Here is a 25,102-nt window from a genome sequence, read left to right as displayed (position 1 = left end):
CAACATTACCAACACAGATATCTGCTTTACTATCATACATGCTAAAAATACCTGCTACGAACAGGTTTTAAAAGATTCCTTCATAATAAAACCATAAACCTCAATTACAAAAAATAATAATAAAATGTAAATATCGTTAAAAGATCACATGCTCAAGTACTTAAGCTGTTCCTTATCCCAGGGTCAGTCCTTAAACAGGCTGATCAGAGTTATTAAGGAGAACACAGCTGGGAAGAAGGAAAGATTAGGTCATTTTTCTGCTCATTAGCACAGGTGAAAAGTGCCCCCAACATACAGACAATGCCCAGAGGGATGGCCATCACGGTAAGCTTGGGAGTGAGCTGCAGCATTGATGGAAATGGAAAGAATTGGTAGACATGTTTGCTTCTATAACATATGACTGAAAGAAATGAGATGGCATGATGACATTTTTGTCATGGAGAGGCCCTTCAAGTTCCAGTCTATCCCAGACACAGAGGAAACCTTTCCCCTCTCCCCCACCAAGCTGGGCTTCTGCTCCAGTGATTACTGTGCCTTTAGGAAGACAGGGGCTTCCCAGGTGGTGCTAGTGTCCATGCAGGAGACACAAGAGACGCAGGCTTGATCCCTGGGTCAGGAAGATCCCCTGGAGAAGGGCATGGCAGCCCATGCCAGCATCCTTGACTGGAGAATCCCATGGACAGAGGAGCCTGATGGGCTACAGTCCATAGGGTCACAAAAGAGTTAGACATGACTGAAGCTACTTAGCATGCACACATGTTGAGACAGCAGTCCTTATCATCTGCATTGCTCCCCAAATTAGAGAAAGAAAACAACAGCCTTTGACAAAACAGCAACTTATTTAAGCTGTAGATTTACTTGACCAGCCATCGAAAATGGAAATTCAATGAGTTTATATTTTCATGTTAAGGTAAGTAACACTGTGCAGTGTTTCCTGGATTAAGGTTTGGCTTGGAGATTAGTTTATATGAGATAGTTCAGGCACAACACTGTGTGTTAACTTCCTGCACGAGGACCCCCAATCCCCAAAATCACACATCTATCTATTTTGACTTCCTGCCAGTCTGAGTTACATGGGCATCTAGATGTGTGAACAGGGAGAAGGAGGTAGTGATGCTCGAAGCTTCTGCCACTGGAACACAGAGCCTCTGGTGTGAAGGAAGGAGCCATCTCCTATTATATATACCTCAGACAAATATTCCTGGATAATGCATCTCCTCCAACATACCAAACATACCTATTTATGCATGGCACATTTAGAAAATGGAATAAATAACAAATTGGGAAAATTTTAAGACTTGGCTCTATTTTCACACTGAAATCCTGTTCTAGGTGGCTAGAAAAGAAGTTCTCTCTATATAAATTTGGGAGTAAGGGGAAAATGGATGGAAAAGGACAAGCAAAGAAGAAAGCTAGAAAGTAGTACTCCTTAAGCACAGCTATGACAAACAATACCTAAGAGTGAGTTGAATTTTTTTCAAAAGCAAAGCACTCTCAACTGGGAGAGGCATTTCAATGAATCAAAGAAACACAATATCCTCGGCTAAGAGGGGCTCTACCTTGGCTAAAGCCTGGCTCTATCCATTTTGCTAGGGACCACTGGTTAATTCATCTCACTTCCGAACCACTTCCTGTCCATCCAAGAGGAAGGCTGAATAAGTGAACCAGGTCTGCTCCCATGCTAAGCTTTCTGTTAAATAATTTGATTAATCAGCAAAACTTGTAAAGAAATTCTTTCTCTTATGTGAAAATGAATAGATACACGTACGGATATAACTGAATCACTTTGCCATACAAGTAAAACTAACAATATTGTTAACTATATGTACTCCAAAATAAAATTTAAAAAGAAATTCTTTCTCTTCATATTTTCAGTTGTAGAGATGGAATTATGTTGGAGGGGTTTTGTTTTTCTTGTGGGGTGGTGGTGGTAATTCTTCACCAAATCAGACCAATTATTATTCAACCAAAAAAACATAAAAGCATATTTATATTTCCTGCATTCAAAATGTTTCTGACAGGTTTGGTGCCATGTCCCAAACCACAGAGTGGTTACAGATGTAACATGAAATATCCCAGAAGGAACACCAGAGAGAAATTTTTATCTCCTCTGTTCACTCCAGTACTCTTGCCTGGAAAATCCCATGGATGGAGGAGCCTGGTAGGCTGCAGTCCATGGGGTCGCTAAGAGCTGGACACGACTGAGCGACTTCACTTTCACTTTTTCACTTTCATGCATTGGAGAAGGAAATGGCAACCCACTCCAGTGTTCTTGCCTGGAGAATCCCAGGGGCAGGAGAGCCTGGTGGGCTGCCGTCTATGGGGTCACACAGAGTCGGACACGACTGAAGCGACTTAGCAGCAGCAGTCACTGTTCTTATCAAGAGAGTGATGAGAGAAAAATCAAGGACTGGACTTAGAGGGACCTGGGTTCAAACCCTTACTCTGACTAGTTACAGGTGGGGCTCTAGACCACTTGCTGACTGTCTCTGAGACAGAGACTTAATGTAATAATAGCACATGCAAAGAAAAAAATCGTAAGCTCATATGTGCAAAGCTCAACACCCCAAGTGATAAACTAAAAATGAAAACTAGGTATGCTTCCACATCATGTAATGATTGGTTTTCACTTAAGAGTTTTCCTTTTAGTGAAGGAATAGCAAGGATTTTTCTGCCCAAATACTGCTAATAAGTGACTGCTTTCTGCAGTCATGTCAGCTTAATAGAGTTCAAGACTTAGGAATGTGCACTTTTTTTTTTAAGTTTAAAATAACAAATTTATGAAATCATCTGGGGAGAAAAATCTATTTCAATTTGTCTCTTAGCTTGCAGCCTGCAGCTCTGTTCCACTGGATGCAGAAATTATACATTTCCTTTAAAAGTATACTAGAATACGCCTCAAACTAATGTAATCATATTGTTTAACTACACAGGTTATTTTTAAACCATTATCTACATCTTTTAAAATCAAGGGACTGAGAGCAATTAAAAATAAAAAGTAAGCTTCGGCCAATAAAATTTACTTACTATTTTTGTCTAAAAATCTTTCATTTCTAAACGTCAGGGAGTAAGCAAATGCTGACATTCTTTTCCCTTGCACCAAAAAAGTTACCTTGAAAAATTACTTAATCTTATCTCATTAATACCTTATGGAAATTTCATTTTAGTCTGTTTAAAAATCACTCCTCTAAGTTGGTTATAAACATTCACTTCTGTACTAGTCTTTAAGATTTATTTTATTTGACCTTCCTAAGCAGCTTTCAGAATTTCTGCCTGGTCCTTTCAAGTCCACAGCAGTCCCTGGTTCCTCATACAGCCCTGCCTCCTTCCCTAAACACCTATCCTTCCCTAAACACCCAGGAATTCTCTATAGCTGCTGCTGCTAAGTCGCTTCAGTCGTGTCCGACTCTGTATGACCCCACAGATGGCAGCCCACCAAGCTCCCCCATCCCTGGGATTCTCCAGGCAAGAACACTGGAGTGGGCTGCCATTTCCTTCTCCAATGCATGAAAGTGAAAAGTGAAAGTGAAGTCGCTCAGTCGTGTCCAACTCTTAGCGACCCCATGGACTGCAGCCTACCAGGCCCCTCCATCCATGGGATTTTCCAGGCAAGAGTACTGGAGTGGGGTGCCATTGCCTTCTCCAATTCTCTATAGCAGGGCCTACCAACTCTTCTCACACCAAGACACTCTTGCAAATGACTTTCCTACAACTGCAGAGAACACTTGTTGGAGGCTTCTCTCAGAAGCTCACCAAACACCCCCACCTTGCCAAATACAATCAAAAAGCAGAAATGAAGACAGGGAAAAAGCCTCCAGGGCATTTGATGGCATAGACCAGCCTCCTGTTACAGTGCTTCTGAGCCAGGCCAGGCCCAAAGTGGCTCCAGCCCCTGCTCCTTCCCACGCTCTCCACAGAGCAGCCAAGAGCTCCAGTGTGGAGTCACCCTACAGTTCAAAGGCAGCACAGCCCTCCAGCTGTGTGAGCTTTCTTTTGGATTTCTAAAATAACTTGTTTAAAAAAATTAAGTATGTAGAGCAATGCATTCTCTTAGCTATTACAATAATTTGTGACCCTCCCCCAACAAACTCTGTTCCTTTGTATTAAATTTGGGGGAGGTGAGGAGGCAATTAGGAAAAACATCTAAAAAGACTCTTTGGGAAAGAGATGAGGAAAACAAATCGTTGGCTCAGCAGGTAAAGAATCCGCCTGCAGTGGAGGAGACACAGGATACTCAGGTACGATCCCTGGGTTGGGAAGATTCCCCGGAGAAGGAAATGGCAACTGACTCTAGTATCCTTGTCTGGGAAACCCCATGGACAGAGGAGCCTGGTGGGTTACAGCCTGAAGGGTTGCAAAGAGTTGAACTTGACTGAACAACTAAACGCAAACACACACACACACACACACACACACACACACACACACACAGAATTAAAAGTACAGGTCTCTCTTCACTCCTCCTCCAAATCCCACATCCTTCCCACCTCCCCAGGTCCTGTCTGCATGTCTTCTTCCAGATCGCATTTATCTTACAATAAATTGTGTGCAAAACAGCACTAAAAAAGATCCCCTTCAAAAAACACAGGCTCTGAGGGCCTACACTTCCTAATAGTAAAGGGAGCCATAAGATCAGATAAACGCCTGCTCCTGCCGGCTGTTAGGAATTGCCCAGCCCTTCCTGGCACTGAAGTCTGAGAAGTTTCCCTCGGAATCCCTACAAGGGGGACACTGAGTAACAAGGGAAACCAAGCCTCAAAAGCATCTCAACAACTGACCCGAAAGTGCTGTTTCCACACTGTACTATGGAGCACTCAGCCAAGAGGCGATTTAGTAGAAAGATGGAGCGGTAGCTGGCATGAGGAAGAGTGATGATTATATGCGTACAAGAAGTGTCTGAGGGCCCACATACACCCAGGATATCCTAGAATCGACTAAAGAATAAGGGTGTGTCTTTCCCATATATTCCTTCTCACAATATATATATATTTTTGGAAACTCCTGTTTTTCTGTACAGTTTCTTCTTTATTTTTAAATTGGAGTATAATTGCTTTACAATATTGTGTTAGTTTCTGCTGTACAATGGAATGAATCAGCGATATGTATACATATATCCCCTCCCTCTTGGGGCTTCCCTGGTGGCGCAGATGGTAAAGAATCTGCCCGCAATGCGGGAGAGCTGGGTTCAATCCCTGGGTCAGGAAGATCCCCGGAGAAGGGAATGGCAACCCACTCCAGTATTATTGCCTGGAGAATTCCATGGCAGAGGAGTGTGGCACGCTACAGTCCATGGGGGCGCAAAGAGTTAGACTAGACTAAGTGACCAACACTTTCCTTCCTCTTGAGCTTCACTCCCACCACCCCACATCCTACCCCCTCTAGGTCATCACAGAGCACTGAGCTGAGCTCCCTGTGCTCCACAGCTGCTTCCCACTAGCTATGTATTTTACACATGGTAGTGTAAATACATCAAAAAGACTCTGATGCTGGGAGGGATTGGGGGCAGGAGGAGAAGGGGACGACAGGATGAGATGGCTGGATGGTATCACCGACTCGATGGACATGAGTTTGAGTGAACTCCGGGAGTTGGTGATGGACAGGGAGGCCTGGCGTGTTGCGATTCATGGGGTTGCAAAGAGTCAGACACGACTGAGCGACTGAACTGAACTGAACTGAACTCCCCAAATCACAACCCCCTCATCCGTGCCCACATGTCAGTTTCTCTATGTCTGCATCTCTAATCTTTCCCTGTTAAAGCCTGAAGTAGACAGACAGGTTTCTATCTCTGGTAGTTACAATAGCATCCCCCAAATTTCAGCTATTCCTGAACTCTCACTAGACTGTTTCAAGCCACCAGGACAACCCAGCATTACTCCAAACTCTCTATGTAAAATCACATTCAATGTCAGCTTCCCTCTTTAAAGTGATCCAGGTGTGTCTCAGATTCTTCCTTCAATTTCCTTCTGTATTCCTTTTTCCTTTCACTCAAATGGTGACTGTGTAGCAGGCATGATTCAAAGGTAAAGACTCTGCCCTGAAAGCTTAAGTTCTAGTTGCTGCTACTGCTGCTAAGTCGCTTCAGTCGTGTCCAACTCTGTGAGACTAAACAAGGTGTATTGAGACATTCACCAAAAAAAGAATTATTGTTATTCAGTCGCTAAGTTGTATCTGACTCACTGCGACCCCATGGAGAATAAAGAAGGGTATTTTAAAAGAATAGAATATTTAAACTAAAGGGAGAATAGAAAGACGGGGACCACCAGCCTCAAAACAAGAAACAAATAGTCGATTTCCACCTTCCAACTTCCACCTGAAGTATCAAGATGCTGCTTCCCTTCCTTTGCTTTTCACTTGTTCTGATTGATATCTCATGCAACACAATGAACAGGCTTTAACAGGGTTTACCCACCTTAAACCCCTCCCCCAACAGATCCTCCAAGCATGTAAAACACCTTGGTAAAGTTTTAAGTATTCACGTCGGGGATACAACAGACGAAAGATCACATGCTTTGAAGTCCAACTTCCAAAAACTGTGTTTCCAATTCCAGAGTGACCTAAGTAACTTAACTCTGGCGACCTCATTTCTTACAAGTAGTCTTCTTCCTTCCAAGATCACTGTGAGGAGGAAGCCCATCTCAATGCCTCACACACACACATCTCCTAATTAACACTAGCCATTTATATCAGCTTGAAACTGTGAAACTCAGATGGCGACTCATATTGATCTTTTAACTGAGATCACATCTGGTCTCAGGAGTTAATGAAGCTCAGGTTCTTGATGTCCCATCACAGAAAGAATTCAGCGAGAGACAAAATGATAGATAAGAAGTGATTCAGAAACTCACTCGACAGAGTGTGAGCTATCTCAGAAGGTGAAGAGTGGCCCCAGGATATGGGGTTGTCAGTTTTTATAGAGGTGGGTTATTTCATAGGGTGGGCTTCCCAGGCAGCTCAGTGGTAAAGAATCCACCTGCCCATGCAGGAGATGCAGGTTTGATCCCTGGGTTTGGAAGATCGCCTGGAGAAGGAAATGGCATAACCTACTCTAGTATTCTTGCCTGGGAAACCCCATGGACAGAGGAGCCAGGCAGGTTACAGGCCAGGAAGAAGCAAAGGAGTCAGATACAGCTCTGTAACTAAACAACAATTACATAGGGTAATGAGTGGATGTAGAGTTGGACTGTGAAGAAAGCTGAGCGCCTAAGAATTGATGCTTTTGAACTGTGGTGTTGGAGAAGACTCTTGAGAGTCCCTTGGTCTGCAAGGAGATCCAACCAGTCCATTCTAAAGGAGATCAGTGCTGGGTGTTGTTTAGAAGGACTGATGCTAAAGCTGAAACTCCAATATTTTGGCCACCTCGTGCGAAGAGCTGACTCATTGGAAAAGACTCTGATGCTGGGAGGGATTGGGGGCAGGAGGAGAAGGGGACGACAGAGGATGAGATGGCTGGATGGCATCACCGACTCGATGGACATGAGTTTGGGTGAACTCCGGGAGTTGGTGATGGACAGGGAGGCCTGGCGTGCTGCAATTCACGGGGTCGAAAAGAGTCGGACATGACTGAGTCGGAGCGACTGAACTGAACTGAACTGAATGAGTGGAAAGAGTATTCTAGCTATTTTGGGGAAGGGGTGGGGATTTCCAGGAATCAGGCCACTGCCACTTTTTGACCTTTATTGCCGGACTGCAGGCCTTTAAGTCGTGGCACCTGTGGGTGTATCATCTAGCTTGCTGATGTGTTACAATGAACACACCCTAAGGCTCAAGATCTAGTGGAAGTCAACTCCATTTGGTTCTAGTCAGTTTATGTAGTATCCTTGGGCTACGTCATTCTTTTAAAGGTGTGCCCTGCCCCCTTCCTTCCGGTTTCAAGCTTGAGTACAGACCTGTATGAACCAAATCCCACACTAACCTGTTCTCTTTACCGTCCACAATTCAAAAAGAACATGCCACTGCAGACAGGCTCATCCCACACACTGCCCATAGCTCCTGTCCATTCCCATCACCACACCCCTCCACTCTTCTTCCTGCCTTGTCTTTGCATTCCAAATTCTCATTCTTTTCAGATTACTGCTGGTGAAAAGGGATAAAGTATTTTTTTAAGTGGGTTTGTCAGAAAAGAAGCAGACTCATAAACACAGAGAACAAAACTAGTAGTTAACACCTTGGGGGGAGCAATTTAGGAGTTTAGGGATGGGGCAGTGGCAGGTGCAAACTGTTGGTTGTACAGTAGGCTCAAGCATGTATTGTACAACATAGGGAATATAGCCAAGATTCTGTAACAATTATAAATGGAACATAGCCTTTAAAAGTTATATAAAATTTTTTTTTAATTTCTCGAATAAATAATAAAAAGTATAAAATTGAAGGAAAAAAAAAAAAGAAGTAGCTAGTACAAATGTTCAGTCTACTATCCTCAACTTTAAACACTGGATTAAAATTGGCTCCTGTGGGAATGATAAATACCAAGTGCAAGACAACAGCTTCTCCAGGGAAGAGAGAAGCATGGGATCAGGGGCTCAACTGTACTTTTAACATACTTTTTTTAAACGGGAAAAGAAGTTTTTTTTTTACTTAAATTAAAGGCAGGTTTATATCTTATGGAGAGTAGGGGGTAGGAATTCTAGAGAAAATCACTTTACACTGATTATCAAGGTAGACTGCAACTTCCTCAAGTTCACTACAGAATCTGAGACTCATCCTATGGCCTGAAGTTACTAAATATTTACAGGAAATGACTATATATTCCCCAGCTATGGAAATCCACATCTGCCTGGGGTAAACCAGAGCAACATCTAAGGGCGTTTTAAATGTGGGCCCATCTCTGAGAGGTACAGCTGAATCTTCAGATCAAGGTAGCAACGTATGGCGCCAGCACAAAATTTCCCCTCCAAATATGTACAGTCAAACAAATACAAAAATACTATGACTCAACATATGAATACTGTGAAATTAACAAAAAATTAGAGATTTTAAAATAAGAAGACCTGATCTAGGGCCTAAAGCAAACAGTATAACTAAGGAATGGCAGGAAAATGCAGAAACAACAGAATGTCAACTTTGTCTTCTCTATCCAGAAAATGACCATCAGACTACAGAATTTAGAATATACACAGTTAAAAAGTAGATTTAGAAAGTTAAAACTTAAGACAAGGAGGAAGTAATCATAGAGGCTGGATTCCCAGAAAAATCCAGACTCAAAAATAATGATGAGTAAAGATGTGCATACTGAATAGCTTCCTGTGTAAGAAATCTTGGCAAACAGTTAATAGGAACCTAGAGAGGAGCCCACTCCTCCCCACTCTCACCTCTCCTTGACAGGCTGAAGAGCCTGGCTGTCACGCTTGAGTGGACTCCAGAAAAGGTGTGTTGGCACTTAGGGGGCAGGACAGTTGCCACCAGGAGCCAGTGTAGGCATGCAAGGCACATTTAAGAACACCTGCCTGTGTATTCTTGACGGCAGAACAGGCTTCACTCATCTGCCACCCTTACAGCCTGTGCCTGCCCATAGTGGATACTCAGCAAATTGGCTTTTTATTCACTAAGAGTATTACCAGACTAGGGAAATGCCACAGATTAAAAAATCTCTCTAGTTACCAAAAGGCATCTGCATTTGAATGGCTGGCTCTTATGGGCATCACATCTCCTTGATCTACAATCTAGTCATCTTAGATGGATCGCTAGGGACATATCTGTTTTACTTTCTGATAAAAGTCCCTTATGTCTATGGCACTCCTGAAGCCCAGTTTTGTAACCCTAGAAGTAGGGCCAGGTCAGAAGCAACAAACGTGCCCACTGTGCTGATCTACGTCAAGGCAGGGTGGGGGGGCTCCCAGGGATGGGCACCCAGAGGCTAAGAGTGAGATCTCTGGTCTTCTGTTTTGGTAATTAATGATTTGAAACTATTAGACACACTTATTAAACTTACAAAACATAAATCAGGAATAGTTAAAAAAAAAAATCGTTTGAATTCTGAAAGATCCTAACTTAATAAACAAATTATTTAAGATATATGTAAATCCTGCCCCAAAATTCTAGAACTAACTAGTAATGCTTACTCAGTGATCCTAAGAAAAGTGAATGCTATTTTGGTCTGCAGAGGTCTACAATTATTTATAAAATACACACTATTGTTCATCTTATTTGATGAAAGCAGCTTCAGGAGGTAAATCAAGGAAAGGATTATTTAAATGAAACAAATGTGAGAGGAGTATGTGAACTATAAAGCCTTAGGCAATTATCATCACCCCTACTTTAGAGACTGAAAAAAATCAACCTGCCAAAGCATGGATTGTAATCTTCCTTCAAACCACCTCATCAGGTGATGACATTGATCAAAACAGAATGAGTTAGTGCTTTGTAGTCAAACAAAAGAGTTACTTAATAATCCCACTGTGCCCTGGTAGTCAGTTCTGTGTGCCACACTCTAAAAGAAGACATTGACAAACTGGGATCAGTTTCTAGAAGAAGCAAACTGGGTGGGGAAAAGATTAGGAAAACTGCATATAGCCTATCATGAGACCAGTCAGCTGGGAGCCGCTACGTTTGACCTAGAAGGGTCTCTGGGGGCCCACGAAACAGACTAGTACCGTCTAACTATGTAGATGGACGTCATATAGAAGAGGGAGTGATTTACTCTGAACACCACACAGACCCTGGATTAAGCACAGAAATCCTGGGGAGCCGACTAGAGGCACACAGGAGGGGAGGAGACGGGCACCAATACAGCACAGGTGGCAAGGACACAACTCAGAGACCAAGCAAGATTTTCAGGCACTTGTCTCCTCATAGGACTCTGTGTGTGTGTGTGCATACGCACGTACTCAGCCACTCAGTTGTGTCCGACTCTTTGCAACCCCATGGACTGTAGCCCGCCAGGCTCCTCTGTCTATGGAATTTTCCAGGCAAGAATACTGGATAGGGTTGCCATTTCCTACTCCAGGGGATCTCACGGACCCAGAGATTGAACCTACATCTCCTGCATTGGCAGGCAGATTCTCTACCACTGTGCTACCCAAGAAGCCTCTTAAATAATCTGAGTCGGGCATGTGAACAGCACTGAAGATGATTCCTTTCTTTTTCTGTAATTACAAGGAGTATCATGGCAGTAGTCTTTTTGTAGCTTGAGAATGTCTATTCATTGGCAAGTTTGCTTCATAGGATAAGTCTCGGAGTCCATTATGACCTGAGGCAGAAGGCAAGAAATCCACCCTCACATCCCAAATGTCAACTGTAAACTCGTCCCTCCCCAGCTTGGAAGCCCTCTCCACTTCCAGACCACTGACCATGCACACCCAAGCGTTCCCAGCTGCCTATCCTGGCAGAGTCAGAACACACACACTGCCCCTACTCTGAGCTTCTGATGGACAACAGTGGAAAGTAGACCAAGGAGAAACAGATCCCACCATCTCATTAGCTCTAAGGAGAGCTCCTCCTGGGGGTCCCTTTCTGCTTACTATGATAGTCTGCCCATTGGAGAGATGGCTTTATACAATCAGCGCAGAACAGGATTGACACATCTTAGTTTACATGTAGTACAGATGCTGGCTAGAGATATGTCTTGAGAGTCTTAAGATGTATTGTCTGTGCAAGCTATCACTGCCTTTTTTTCCCCCATGAAAACTAGAGGGAAGGAATTTTCCATGAGGGCACTCTCACATCTCAACAGTAAAAACTAACTTCACATTGTACCTGATTGTAATAATCTGAGAGCACAGAAAGGGAGGGAGAAAGTGAGTTTCTCTGGAAGCACCGAAGCCTCCATCAGACGGCTGCACCCAACACCAAGGTATCCTGGATGCTGTGTCATGAAGCTTACAGGTCACCCAGGCACAAATAACAAAATCAGCCCAACTTCGCATCCTTTCCAATCAAGGGCCAAGGAAGGGAATGAAGAGAGAGCAGTGCCCAGGCTGCAAAGGGGGCTCCAGGAGGACTGAGCAGAGAAGCGGCTGAATCAACAGTGTTTTCCACATGTAGGCCTTGGCCTGGACCCTCTTCTCCTGCTTCTGCTGTGTATGCCACCAGATATCAGGGGGTCTGTGAGAAGAGCAACACAGCACTCGCAACAGAAAAAGGGATGTCTTATCCACCTCGGTTCTGTTTCTCTGGTCCTCATCCTTTTTATCGGGTTGGCTGAAAAGTTCATTCAGGAAAATCTGAAAGAACTTTTTGGCCAACCCAATACCTTCCCAGTTTTTCATGGCAAAGCTTCTTCTCTGTGCTGCTTTGCTCCCACCCACCATGTGTATTGAGCCCTGGCCTTTATCTAGTCCATCAATGGGGAAGCGCAATGAAACAAGCGCATCTTCAGTTGAACCTGCTGCCAGCCTCAAACATGGTCTTATTTCTCTTCTATATCAAGACAATCCTCTCCATTTCCTCACTTAGTACTTATTCCTAAACTCCACTCTACTCCCATCAGAAATTTGCTCTACTGAAAATGATCTCTTAAAAGCTCACCAGTGATCTCTCCGTGGCCAAGTCCAGTGGCCTGTTTCCTTTTCCGGGCCTCTCTGCAGCACTCCTGGGGCCCCCTCCCACCTCTCTTCCTTCTGGCTTCTTGTTAAAAGATCTGGAGCTTCCCTCTCTGGTCTGCCTTCTTCTCCTCCCCTGAGAGATGCCAATTTGCCCTGAGTTCTGACCTCAAATTAAAATGGTTAGGAGCATGCGCCCCGGAAACTGAATGCTCTATTTAGAATCCCATCTCTGCCATGCCCATTTCCTCACCTGTAAATCAGAGATCATTAATAACACTCACATCAGAAGGTGCTGAGAAGAATCAATGACTTCATTTACATAAATCTTAAGAACCCAATAAATGTTAACCCCTCACTTTCTATCTACATTTTGCTGGCGACCCCTGTCCAGCTACTCTTTGATAGCTATTTTGATAAGGTTATCATTTTGATGCCAACTGAGCTATTTTTTTTAAAAAATTACAGTCAAATAATTTATAAAAAGAGATGCCCTCACTCCATTCTTTAGCCTCATCTCATTGCCAACTCCTACTTGAGTCTGGTGGAGGTGACAGATGGAGTAGGGACCACAAATGTCACTGACTTAAGACTTGAAAATAAAGAACTAAAGCAAGAGACTTGAATTTCAACAAGGTTGCTCTGATAGTTTTGTTTGTTTTTAACATCAAGAGGAGATCTCCCTTCTTTTTTGAACCATTAATGGGAACTAGTCAACTGTTTTTTTAGGCAGCAAGTTGGCAATATCCATAAGCACATTTAAATGTTGGATCAGAAGTTACACACTTTTCCACACAAGTGCCTTTTTAAGGAAATATCCACCAGTAGGGAAGTAATGAATAAATACATAATTGAAGTCCACACAATAGACTATAATTCAATTTCTAAAATGTCCAAATGATATTTAAAGTTGTACAAGCAGTTGGGTGGAGGTAAGAGATACAGAATACTTTCGCTTTTTTACTTTCATATTTTGGTACTGTTTGCATTCTTCCTGACAAATATTTCATTCATAAAATAAGGATCAAAAAAGAAAAGAGTTTCTCATAGGCAAAGAAGATGGCATCCCAAGGTAGATGCATCGTATTCACGCAGCGATGACTTGGCCAAGGTCACGGGCTTGGCAGGGATTCATTTGGACCACGTGTGGCTCCAAAGTCTGAGTCTTTTCCATCCCTGAATGTTCTCCTACTCCCACCCTTCTAACTAAGCTGAGACAGGAACTCTCTAAGCTAGCACAGGCAACTCTGCGGCCTGCAGACAAAGGATTAAGAACCGAGAACAGGGTGGTGGCTTAGACTCTGTGGCTTAAAAAGTCGTTCCAACCCAGGGAGCTGTGAGAAGGCAACAACAACAACCCAGGGAGATGTGAGAAGGCAACAACAGCCAGCACCGTCACTGCGGCAGATCGGTGCACCGTGAACTTGCTGCGGCTTCGATTCAAACCAGCCCCGGAATCTGCAGTCTCGAAGGGTGTTGCCAGCGTGGTTCAAAAGTTCATGAGAGATTTGGCAGAGATGCCTCAGACTGAAAACATTTCAGTTCTTCCACTGGCCCCTATAAAAAGTAGCTTCCTTCCACATGCATGTTTTAGAAAATGCTGGAAAGGGTGTCAACAGCAGAGTTGTCACTGAAAGGAGAAACAGAAAATGAAAAAAACAAAGCCCAGAGAGGAAGAAATTTAGGAACAAAACCTGGCAGGCAAAGCCCGTGCGTGCGTGCGTGCGTGCGTGTGTGTGTCCGAAGTGAGGTTGGGGGAGGGGGTTTTATCCACATCTAGGCCTCTGAAGAAAGGGAAAGACAGAGACGAATGCATGTCCATTCAGGGGAAGAGATCTGGCTGTGGGAGCACTCTGAAGAGCAGCCCTAAGGTTCCAGCTCAGCTCCTAAGGGCCAAGGACTCCAACAAGCTCAAAATGTGCTATTTCACATAAGTAGAGTTTCTATACTCAATTAGAAGTATGATTGCTGTTGCTATTTTTGCTTCCAAAGTAGAATCACATGTTGGAGTTATGAGAGACTCACTACACATGGTATTGATTATTTTCTCTATTTCCTCCCACGTGAAACAAAAGGAGGGAGGGAAAACTGCAATCATAAAGCACTCTCCCCATCCAATTGAGGAGCCTTCTGCAGCACTAGGCAGGCAGAGAGGCTTAAGATAATGATGAAAGATTAGTGTGCAAACATCTGAGAAGAGGAAAGAAGAAACAACAATGATATCATAGCAGTGTGCCTAGCCACTCAGCAGCCGGGATCCCCTGGAAGACGTGTGGGCAAAGAGAGGAAAGGGCCATAAATGCTTGACTATGACTTGCCCAGAAGGCCTCCTTTCTTTATACTCAAATCCCTAATTCCTGACCTTCCCAGGGCGGATATGCCTGCCTCACACTCACACCCTGAAGCTTCCTGGTCCTGGGAGGAAGGAAGACGAAGAGGTTCCCTCCCTATAGACCTGGGGGAAGCTAGGAATTAAGTCTTTTCTCCTCATGGACTTGCTTCACACAGGTCTAGGGAGAGCCTTCCTAAAACCATTTAGGACTGAAGATAAATATGTTTAGCAGTCCACTGCGGAGGAACACCCACCCTGTCTGAAATCCAGAAATGAAAGGTGTATCTTGTCTAACAGAAATCGATTTCTTAGGAAGAAAAAGCAAAGTACTGATACACCCAGAAAGCGAGGCCTCTAGCTCTACACAGAAGCCCACGGCCCTGAGGGCAGTGTGAACAGAGACAGCCCAGGGTTTACTGCAGGACTCCACTACAGGCTGCCAGGGGAGAAGGCGTGAACCAGGACTCAGGGAGCAGAGCACAGTCCTGAGTTAGAAATAGGGAGGTACTGCTTGGCTCTGTAGCTCCCTGTCTGCCAGAAGCCTCATTCAGACACAGACTGGTGATGAATGTTCAAGTGCTCAAGGTAATCTCAAAATCTAGAAGGTAAAAGCAGCACAGATTAGTGCATGAATGTTCGAGTTCTCGAGATAATCTCAAAATCCAGAAGGTAAAAGAAGCTGGGGAGAACATAGGACTTAATCTAACCAGCAGAGCAAAATGGAACAATTGCTAACATGTACATAATGTGTACTTTGGGTTCTAGGTATTATTTGAAACATGTTACATAGATTATCTTGCTTATTTTACCCCAAACACTACAGATAGGTACTAGCATACCCACACTTTACAGATGAGACACTGAGAGGTTATTTGCCCAAAGTCACAGGGTAAGAGGCAGAACCAAGATTAGGAGCCAGTCAGAGCCTCCAGGGCCACCAGGTTCTACTTTCTCATGGAGAAGAACTTAGAGGGGACCCACCTGACAACTTCAAGTTCACAAAGATTCCCATGGTCATGTTTTCATAAAATGTGCAAAATACTTTTTTTTTTTTTTTTTTTTCGTACTGATGAACTCTAAATTGTATAAGCTTCAGGCCCCACAAACAGCGTGAATCAATTGCAGGCTCAAAAACCCCTTAACAAAAACCTGAGCACAAGTACATATGAGTAACAGTTAAGAGCCCACATGGCTAGAGCTCAGAGTTCAGGAAAGCCAAGGCACATAGGACACGCTATAGAAGGATGCCTAGAAGAAAATCAAACCTGCAAAAAAATTCTAACAAGCTCCTTCCCATGACCTAGTCATATTGAGATGAGAAATAAGCATTTCCCCTCTCTCTTGGATATAATGGCCATGACTGGCTGAAAAACCAAAACCACCCAACTGTGCTTTTTTTTTTTTAATGTAATATATAATATTAACTGCGGTCCCTAATACATTGTTCAGTGAAAAGAAGACAATTACTGATCTCATAATCCCACCTGGAAAGGGAAAACGCCTACAGAAATAGAGGATCTGACTCTTGATGATGGTTGCAGCAAGGTCTTCACTGTCAGGCTCACTTTGGGAATTTTAAAGGACAGAGGTAGACAAATAGCACTATTTCCACAAAGAAAAGAATGTAAAAAGCTATAGATCATAGGATAGTGAGTTTGATAATGATCCTCATTAATATTCCAGAGTAAACAAGTCTGAGTACTTTAAATGGGTAACAGGTACCTCTTCTCAGTTCATCAAACTGTGTTTTCTTTGGGTTTCCCTCGTAGCTCAATCAGTAAAGAATCTGCCTGCAATGCAGGAGACCTGGGTTTGATCCTTGGGTTGGGAAGATCCCCTGGAGAAGGAAATGGCAACCCACTCCAGTATTCTTGTCTGAAGAATCCCATGGACAGAGACACCTAGCAGGCTACAGTCCATGGGGTTGCAAGAGTCAGACACGACTTAGCAACTAAACCACCAACCACCAATTTAAATGGGTAGTAGGTACCTCTTCTCAATTCAGCAAACTGTTTTTCCTTTAATTGTTTTGGTCAAGACAGGAAAACAAACCCCCAAAGCAGGCAAATTGCAATGGTACACCCCTACCAGGACTGGCACATATCCAGGTGGGCTTAAGGGCCACTTCACAGGAGGCCTTTTGGGAGATGACCCGACAGAGTCTTGCAGAGGGGATCTCTACTGTTCCTCCCTAACCTTGGAGCCTAAGAAAGAACTTCAACAAGAAGGAATTATCTCAGTGATAAATTTTCAGTGTAGTATTAACAATGAAAACAAACTGAAGACAAATGAACTATAAAAATCTCCACGTCCTTCAAAAACTTCACACTTGTACCACAGAATTTCTTTACATAGACTTCTCAAATACTGCTACTTTCCAGTTTCTAGAGACAGTAAAATCTATTCCTGACGAATAAATTCGTTAAATCAATAAATACTTATTGGGCATCCATTTATGTGCCAAGTTGTATTCTAAAAGATAGATTTTTGAGATATCTCACCAGTGAATAAGACAAAGATCCTACTGCTGGTATAAAGAGATAATAAACAAAAAGTTCTAAATTAAAAAGCTATTACTGAACTGTAAAGTCAAAAAAAAGCTAAAGCTAAACCTATCCATACATTTTTATCAGGATTCTCTAGCAGCAAAATGAGGCAGACCACCTTACAGCACAATTTACAGCAGGAGTCCACTATCACCCTGGGGTCACTCTGATCGGTGGAGCAAACGGCTTGTCCACATGGCACTGGGCTGGCAGGCTGGCAGGGTCTCAGTGGGACACTTGGTAATAATATTTAACTGGACGTGGAACAGCAGACTGGTTCCAAATAGGAAAAGGAGTACGTCAAGGCTGTATATTGTCACCCTGCTTATTTAACTTATATGCAAAGTACATCATGAGAAATGCTGGGCTGGAAGAAGCACAAGCTGGAATCAAGATTGCTGGGAGAAATATCAATAACCTCAGTTATACAGATGACACCATCCTTATGGCAGAAAGTGAACAGGAACTAAAAAGCCTCTTGATGAAAGTGAAAGAGGAGAGTGAAAAAGTTGGCTTAAACTCAACATTCAGAAAACTAAGATCATGGCATCTAGTCCCATCACTTCATGGGAAATAGATGGGGAAACAGTGTCAGACTTTATTTTGGGGGGCTCCAAAATCACTGCAGATGGTGACTGCAGCCATAAAATTAAAAGATGCTTACTCCTGGGAAGGAAAGTTATGACCAACCTAGATAGCATATTCAAAAGCAGAGACATTACTTTGCCAACAAAGGTCCATCTAGTCAAGGCTATGGTTTTTCCAGTGGTCATGTATGGATGTGAGAGTTGGACTGTGAAGAAAGCTGAGTGCTGAAGAACTGATTCTTTTAAACTGTGGTGTTGGAGAAGACTCTTGAGAGTCCCTTGGACTGCAAGGAGATCCAACCAGTCCATCCTAAAGGAGATCAGTCCTGGGTGTTCATTGGAAGGACTGATGCTGAAGCTGAAACTCCAATACTTTGGCCACCTGATGCAAAAAGCTGACTCATTGGAAAAGATCCTGATGCTGGGAGGGATTGGGGGCAAGAGGAGAAGGGGACGACAGAGGATAGATGGCTGGATGCCATCACCGACTTGATGGACATGAATTTGGGTGGACTCCGGGAGTTGGTGATGGACAGGGAGGCCTGGTGTGCTGCGATTGGGTTGCAAAGAGTCGGACACGACTGAGCGACTGAACTGAACTGATATTTAATTATTACTCTATGATTGCTTAATTTACTTTTTAAAGACTTAGAATTTTAGTAGTAAATCGTCCAAAGTGGTTTTTGTCTGTTGAGGGATACCATCTTGAAACCAAAAAGACTGTGTGAGAAGCTACTTTGCTCAAATCAGACATTCCTTGGGAGCAGAAACTGTGAGAATGTACATTCCAATTCCATTCTTCTTAATATCTCAATTAGACCCCTCCCCAAAAACATGCCCAGGTAAGATCACTGCATCTCCACTCACTCCTGCCCCACAGCTAACTCCTGCCCCACAGCTAACTCCTGCCCCACAGCTAACTCCTCCCCCACAGCTAACTCCTCCCCTTCCCTGGGAACTGTAAGTGCCCCCTGCAGCACTTGCTCTAAGACTGGTGAGGGCATACTTCACTAAATCCTCAGCTTTACAAGAAAGTACCCTGGATTCCCAGGTGGCGTGGTGGTCAAGAATCCGCCTGCCAGTGAAGGAGCTGCTGGAGACCAAGCAACGTTCAATCCCTGGGTCGGGAAGATCCCCTGGAGGAGGAAATGGCAACACTCCAGTATTCTTGCCTGGGAAATCCCATGGACAGAGTAGCCTGGCAGGCTACCGTCTATGGGGGTCAGAGTTGGACACGACTGAGCATGCATGCATGCACCCTGACTCCAACATCAGAACCAAGTGTCGGAAACGCTGTGCTTCCCTTTGGGGCCTGTCATGTTTCCATGGTTCATAAGGCACAGGGGTATTTACCTCTGGTCCCTCAGATGCAGTCAAGGGCCTGGCTCAACTTGTATGATCCATGTAAGACCTTTCTACTTTATGTTTCCATCTCTCACTGAACTATCTACAGCAGCTTCTATGTTTTCCTGGACCTTCTACTACATTATAGTCTTTGTAGACTGCAAGTTATAATCCTTTTCTTGTTATTAGAGAGAGACTGTATACTGCAGGCTAAAGGATTCTACTTTTTTTAGGCTATTTTCAAACATCTTTTAGCCAATTAAAAACAAAAAAAAAAATGTGTATATTCTGCCATGTATTATCTTCTCAAACAAGTATCTTAAATTGACTGATTTTCCCTTGAAATTTTATTAATTAAAGCTGCTGCTGCTGCTAAGTCGCTTCAGTCGTGTCTGACTCTGTGCGACCCCATAGACAGCAGCCCACCAGGCTCCCCCATCCTATCTAAGATCAAAGGCTTCCTCAATTCATTGATGAACTGCTTTCGCAGCTCAAATATAAATAGACTAAAGGCTTTTTAAAATAAAATGGAATATTTAAAGAGGCAGTGACATACAAGTCTAAGAAATATAATACCAATGCTTATTTTCTATTATAAGAATTAATATCCACAACATACTCATTGAGTACTTACTACAAGCCAGACACATCTCAGTAACACAGAGTTTAGAGGTGGTAACTATTACTCCCCCATTTACCAATTAGGAAACTAGGACAGAAATGTCAAATAACTTGCCCAACATCATTCAAGGCAGGTAAGTGGCAGGGGGGGATTAGAACCCACATCTGCCTCACTCCAAGGTCCATACCACACTCCCACTCCCCACATAGTTAAATGAGGTTTTAAAGAAAAAAAAAACCACCAAAACTGACATTTAAGCAACCTATCATAGAGAAAAAGCAAGTTATGTTATGCAATACATAAAGAAAAAGCAAGAAGAAATCAAAAGCTATCCAAATAAAGCAGTGTCAAAGTTCAAGTTCCACAGACCCACTCATCAGGTGGTTCTGAGCCCTCAGCTGAAATGCATTATCTCATACCAAGAATTAGCAAACAGGGATATTTGATTTCCAAGCCCAATTAAAACAGCATTAAATGAATAATCATGATGCCAGGAAGTGACAGGTGGACAGCAAAAATAGCGGGGAGGGGGATAGACAATAGTGACTGGTAACAGAACAGCCTTAAGTACTGCACTGAACTAAGACATCACTCTTCGAGTTAAAATTCTTAGAATATTCCAACTTTCTCCTGTGATCTTGAGCAAATCACACCTCTCTGAGCTTCAGCATCCTGATCTGTAAATGATGTTGGATAATCCCAGGAATCCTCTCCATCTCAGAGGGCTGCTCTGCTATGGAGATCAAAAGACTTCCTATGAAAGGATACAGTCTGAAAGAACCATATAAATGAAAGGGGTTATTAAAGGTTGGTTTGATGCTTAAAGGGATAAACCCACAGTTATACAAACCAAAAGTGAAAACCAACTTTCCAAAGATCCTGAAAGCTGAGGTTTTACTATTTTTAAAAATGTATAATAATTACAGTTATTAATGATCTAGCCTCAGTCTATGCACTTCCTTCAGTCTACTCAATAATAAGTAGGAAAGGGGCAGAAGTTGCTTCATTAATCAGCAAAAAGATGATATTAACAGCCAAGAAAAGTCAGTCACTTGAAGGACTGCCAAGGTCAGTACCTCATTTACAACGGAAAAGGTAGAGACTTAAGGTTTGCCATACAAGTATCTCAAGGGCAAATTAAAATTAACGTGCACAAAGCCAGGCCAGGCTATTACATCCAGCAGATTGGACACGCTGATTCCACTGAAAGGATTCCTAAAGGTCCACTTGCAAACCTTGGAAAGAACAGCACAATAGTCTAGGGGTTTTCAATTGGTGGGGTTTGTACTCACAAACCACTCACTTTTCTGTTCTTCAAAACAGTGTTCAGGAAACCGCTTTCTAATATAGGCAACACACTTGACAAGGTAAAAGATCTAGATTTCAATTTTAGATACACAAACTAAAATCAACTGCTTGCTTCAAAAATTGTTTAGAATTTAGTAACAACTGAATTAATAATATGATGTGGAGACTATATGAGGGATTGAGCAGAGCCACAATTCTCCCTTGGGGTGTGACAAGGATGCGCTTCATAGTCCCTGGGTAATTCCCTCCACACTTCCTACACCCCCAACGCTGGGATGTTACAGTTCTGACAATGCCGGTGAATTCTACCAGAGGTTAGGACGGTTCGGGGGCAATCCTGACATGCTTTGGCTCCCGGGAGGTTAATGGGAATTAAACCACAGCAGCCCTCCTTTGTGGCGCTTTGGCCAGAACAGCAGAAAGGAGACAATGAGCGTTCTGTGCGCAGTTCCGCGCGGATTGGCTGTTCTCTCCCCCCAGAAACCCCTGATGTCATGGGCTTGGAATGCAGGGAGGGAGGAAGGAAGGAGAGGGTTTGGGGAGGGGGACGCCTCTCATCTCTTTCCCAGACCGAAAGTCCCAAAGATAAACTCAACGCATTCTTATGCTGGGCAAAGTGGCAAAACCGAGGGTTACCAAAGCCCAATCACTCCAAACTACAGTCCACCTCGGCAAATAAACCCTGAACAAAAGCAACGCACGAAGATTTCCTTGATACCGTTAAAGTCTAACGTACTACAAACTTCAGTGTTTTGGTTTTGTTTTCTTTTAAGGAAAAAAAAAAAAAAAGCTCAAGTCTACAGCAGATATTCCCGAAGCGGCGCGCTCAGGCTTTGTTTCCTCTTGCCGCAAAAGCAGCAGCAACTGGCACCGGGATTCGAAAACCAGGAAGGGTTCTGGCCGGCTCCCGTCCTTCCGGTGGTCCTAGGGCCCTTGCCTGAGGCCGCTTAGCGGTCTCCCACCCGGCAAGAGGCGAGGAACAATGGGGACCCAGTTTGCCCACTAACCGCCTAACTTTACTCGCGGCTTTGAATTCCGCCCGGGGGCTAGAGTGGGTGAAGGTCCAGGGTCTGCCAGGGGCCCGGGCAGGGGTGGATGGCGGAGGCTGCTCGCTGGGTCCCCAGCCGTGCCGACGGGCCCCACCTAAGGGCGAATGACCAGGCAGGAGCGCCCCCTTGCCGGAGGGGTGCGTCCTGCCGCCGCGGACCCGCTCCTGGAACCAAGGGACGGCGCTGAGGGATTCCAAGAGCCTGGGAACCCACCGCCCGTCCCTAGCCTCGGCCCGCGGCGCTGGAACAAAGCCAGCTGAGCGCCCGGGAGCCTGCGCTTGCAGCCGGGGACAGGACGGGGACGCGCAGAAACTGTCGCGCACCCCCTTCCCCGCCCCGACATCTACTATCCGCGAAGCCCGCCAGCAAAGGCGCGCGGGGAGAAGCGCGGCCCCAGCCACCCGGGTCTCAGGGTCCCGGGGCGGCGCCCTGCATCCCACCTCTGGCCCCAGGGTCCCGCCCCACCCGAATCCAGGCGTACCTTGTTCTTGACCTCGGCCGAGAGCCCATAGGAAGGGCCCTTGTTAAAGTGGGTCATGATTCGCGCCGCGGGAAGAGGCTGAGTTCGGGTCCGGGGGTTTCTTGCACTCGGTTTCCCCGCTCCTGGCCCCGAAGAGTGGCCGCACTACAAGATGCTCGGAGCTCGCTCTCCTGGGCGGCGCAGGAGTCCCCGGGACGCGGCGGCGGGACGCGGGCGATGCCTCGGCTACTCGGTCGGACGAGGTCCCCCAGACGCTCCCGCTCGGCTCCGGAGTCCCGCACGAACTACCCCCCACCGCCTCCCCCGGACTTTCAGGGATTGGCCGACTAGCCCGACCAATGGAGGGCCGCCGCCTCCCGCGTCTCTGGAGAGGGGGCGGCGCGGCCAATTGAAGGGCGGCGGGCGCAGCGCTCCCTCCCGGCGCGGGTCTCTGGCCCCGGTCCCCGCCCTCACGCCTTGCAGGGTCGAAGCGGTCCCTCCCCCAGGCTCGGCGGAGCAGGCAGCGCCGGCGGAGGCCCGCCCAGCAATGGGAGTCGCCCTGGCTCCCGGGGGCTTCGCAGAGGCCCGGAGTTCGCGTCAACTTCCAGGCATCCGCTTGCGGCCAGCAAAGGGGAGGGAAGCCCACCAGGGTTGACCCGTGGCTGATCCACCGCCTCCTTCTGCCTCCTCCCTGGCTGCAGACCCCGCGCGCGCAGGTGGCGGGCAGGACCCCTCCATTCGATGCGGGGGGCAGCCTTGGAGCCCCTGTGCCCGAGAAAGGGGGGCCCCCTCCTCCGACACCTGCTTCTTCCTCCGTAACCCTGCAGCTTCCCACACCTGTTGGTCTGACCTCTCCACTGCTGCCGTCCTGGGAACAGTCAAGGCTTCGGGCCAAATTCGAGCTTACTCTGGGTGTGCTGTACGGAAAAAAGTGGGGAATGTGCCATGGCAGAGCCTGGGCGTTTTAAGTAATTTTCTGGATTCGCACCAACTCCTTTTTACAAGCATCTTTTATCCGGGGTTCAGCTAATCCAAAAACCCAGGTGACTGTTCTATTTCTCTCTCTCTCTCTCTCTCTCTCTCTCTCTCTCTCTCTCTCTCTCTCTCTCTCTCTCTCTCTCATCCGTAGGCTTCTTTGAGCCAGATCTTTTGTGTACAGCTAAGTAAATTTGTATCCTTTAGGCCAGAAGGTCCTCCATCCTTTCATAGTCCCGCTTCCAACGCATCACTTTCTTTCCCTCAGATCTCAAATAACTTGATAGAGAGGAGGAAGGGAACAGAACTCTCCTCATTCATCAGTGCCTGGCACCGTTCTAGACACCTCCCAAACACGTTCTCATTTACTCCTCTCAAGCAACCCCGTAGGTAGACATCACATCCATTTTAGGGGTGAGAAAGCCAAAACTCAGAGACCGAAGTGTACTGACCCAGGTCTGCAGGCCTCTGAAGCTTTGCCTCTTGCCAGAACTTTCTCGTGCACGCTTAGGATATGTTTCTATCCCTGACAGTCTAGTGTAAGAGTTCTGTTTAGCAAACACCAGTTACTGTGCCAGAACAGATCATGGAACCAGGTGTGGCAAACTGCTTGAGAGGAGTCAAACTTTTTCCCGTAGTTGAGCCCGCTTGGAACAGAAATGAACAGGGCAACTTTGAAAGAAAATGCACAAAAGTGCTATTAGCTTTTCAAGGGCTTTTGACTGATTTGGTGGAGGGAGGGTAGAAGGTGCAGGAGACTAGTAGGGAGGAAGGGAGGAAAGTGAGTGATTTATATGTGATTTGCTAATTTAGTCAGGAGGTAGGAATGATAATTAGGTCAGTCGTCCCACACAGAAATGACACAGTTGACCCAGGATTGGTGAGGCAAGCAGTTTAGGCTGCTTTTCCAGTAGTGTGATAGCGGCTGAGTGTCATGAACAAGACTTCACCCACTTTTCTTTGGGACTAAAGAGTGAGAGATGGTGGCCAAATTTGAGGTACAAGTCACAGTTCTATCACATGCTGTTCCTGCTGTGATGTAAGCTTGTCTGACTACAGTAAGATGGAGAACATAGAGTCAAAATCACTTTCATCTACTTCAAGGTCATTCCTTGTATCATAGAATATACAAGAATCATATTCAATTTCATCATGAAAACAAAGACAAAAATGTGACTTTTTTGTAATGGGGGTTATTGTTTAATGGGCACAAAGGTTAGCTTGGAATGATGACAGAATTCTGGAAATGGATAGTGGCAATAGTCATAAAACAATGAAAATGTACTTAATGCCACTATATACTTTAAAATGGGTCTTTTTAAATCCCTCCCTTTCTCTTCCTTGCTACCCAACCTGATCAAATAACCATGGATACCTTTTCTGTCTCTGCATATCAGTTTGTG

At 44.9% G+C, this 25,102-nt stretch overlaps 1 protein-coding gene and 1 long non-coding RNA gene across 2 annotated transcripts in view; both read right to left on the bottom strand.

Moving 5' to 3' along the window:
- Nucleotides 1-23,060, bottom strand: part of CNN3 (calponin 3) — a 30,457-nt gene extending 7,397 nt beyond the window's left edge. Inside the window, exon 1 of the mRNA XM_055585060.1 lies at nt 22,746-23,060. Coding sequence (XP_055441035.1) covers nt 22,746-22,802 — 57 coding nt within the window. The 5' untranslated portion in view covers nt 22,803-23,060. The remainder of the gene's footprint in view (nt 1-22,745) is intronic.
- Nucleotides 13,103-19,609, bottom strand: LOC129655100 (uncharacterized). The gene is made up of 2 exons (XR_008715771.1): nt 18,980-19,609; nt 13,103-14,106 (listed from the first exon to the last, which is right to left on the bottom strand). It is a non-coding gene; the product is annotated as an uncharacterized LOC129655100 (long non-coding RNA).
- Nucleotides 23,061-25,102: the final 2,042 nt, after the last annotated feature.

Source organism: Bubalus kerabau, chromosome 6 (assembly GCF_029407905.1).
Source record: "Bubalus kerabau isolate K-KA32 ecotype Philippines breed swamp buffalo chromosome 6, PCC_UOA_SB_1v2, whole genome shotgun sequence".
NCBI lineage: Eukaryota > Metazoa > Chordata > Mammalia > Artiodactyla > Bovidae > Bubalus > Bubalus kerabau.
The sequence above is the reverse complement of the archived record's forward strand: the minus strand, read 5'-3'. Positions and strand labels throughout refer to the sequence as shown.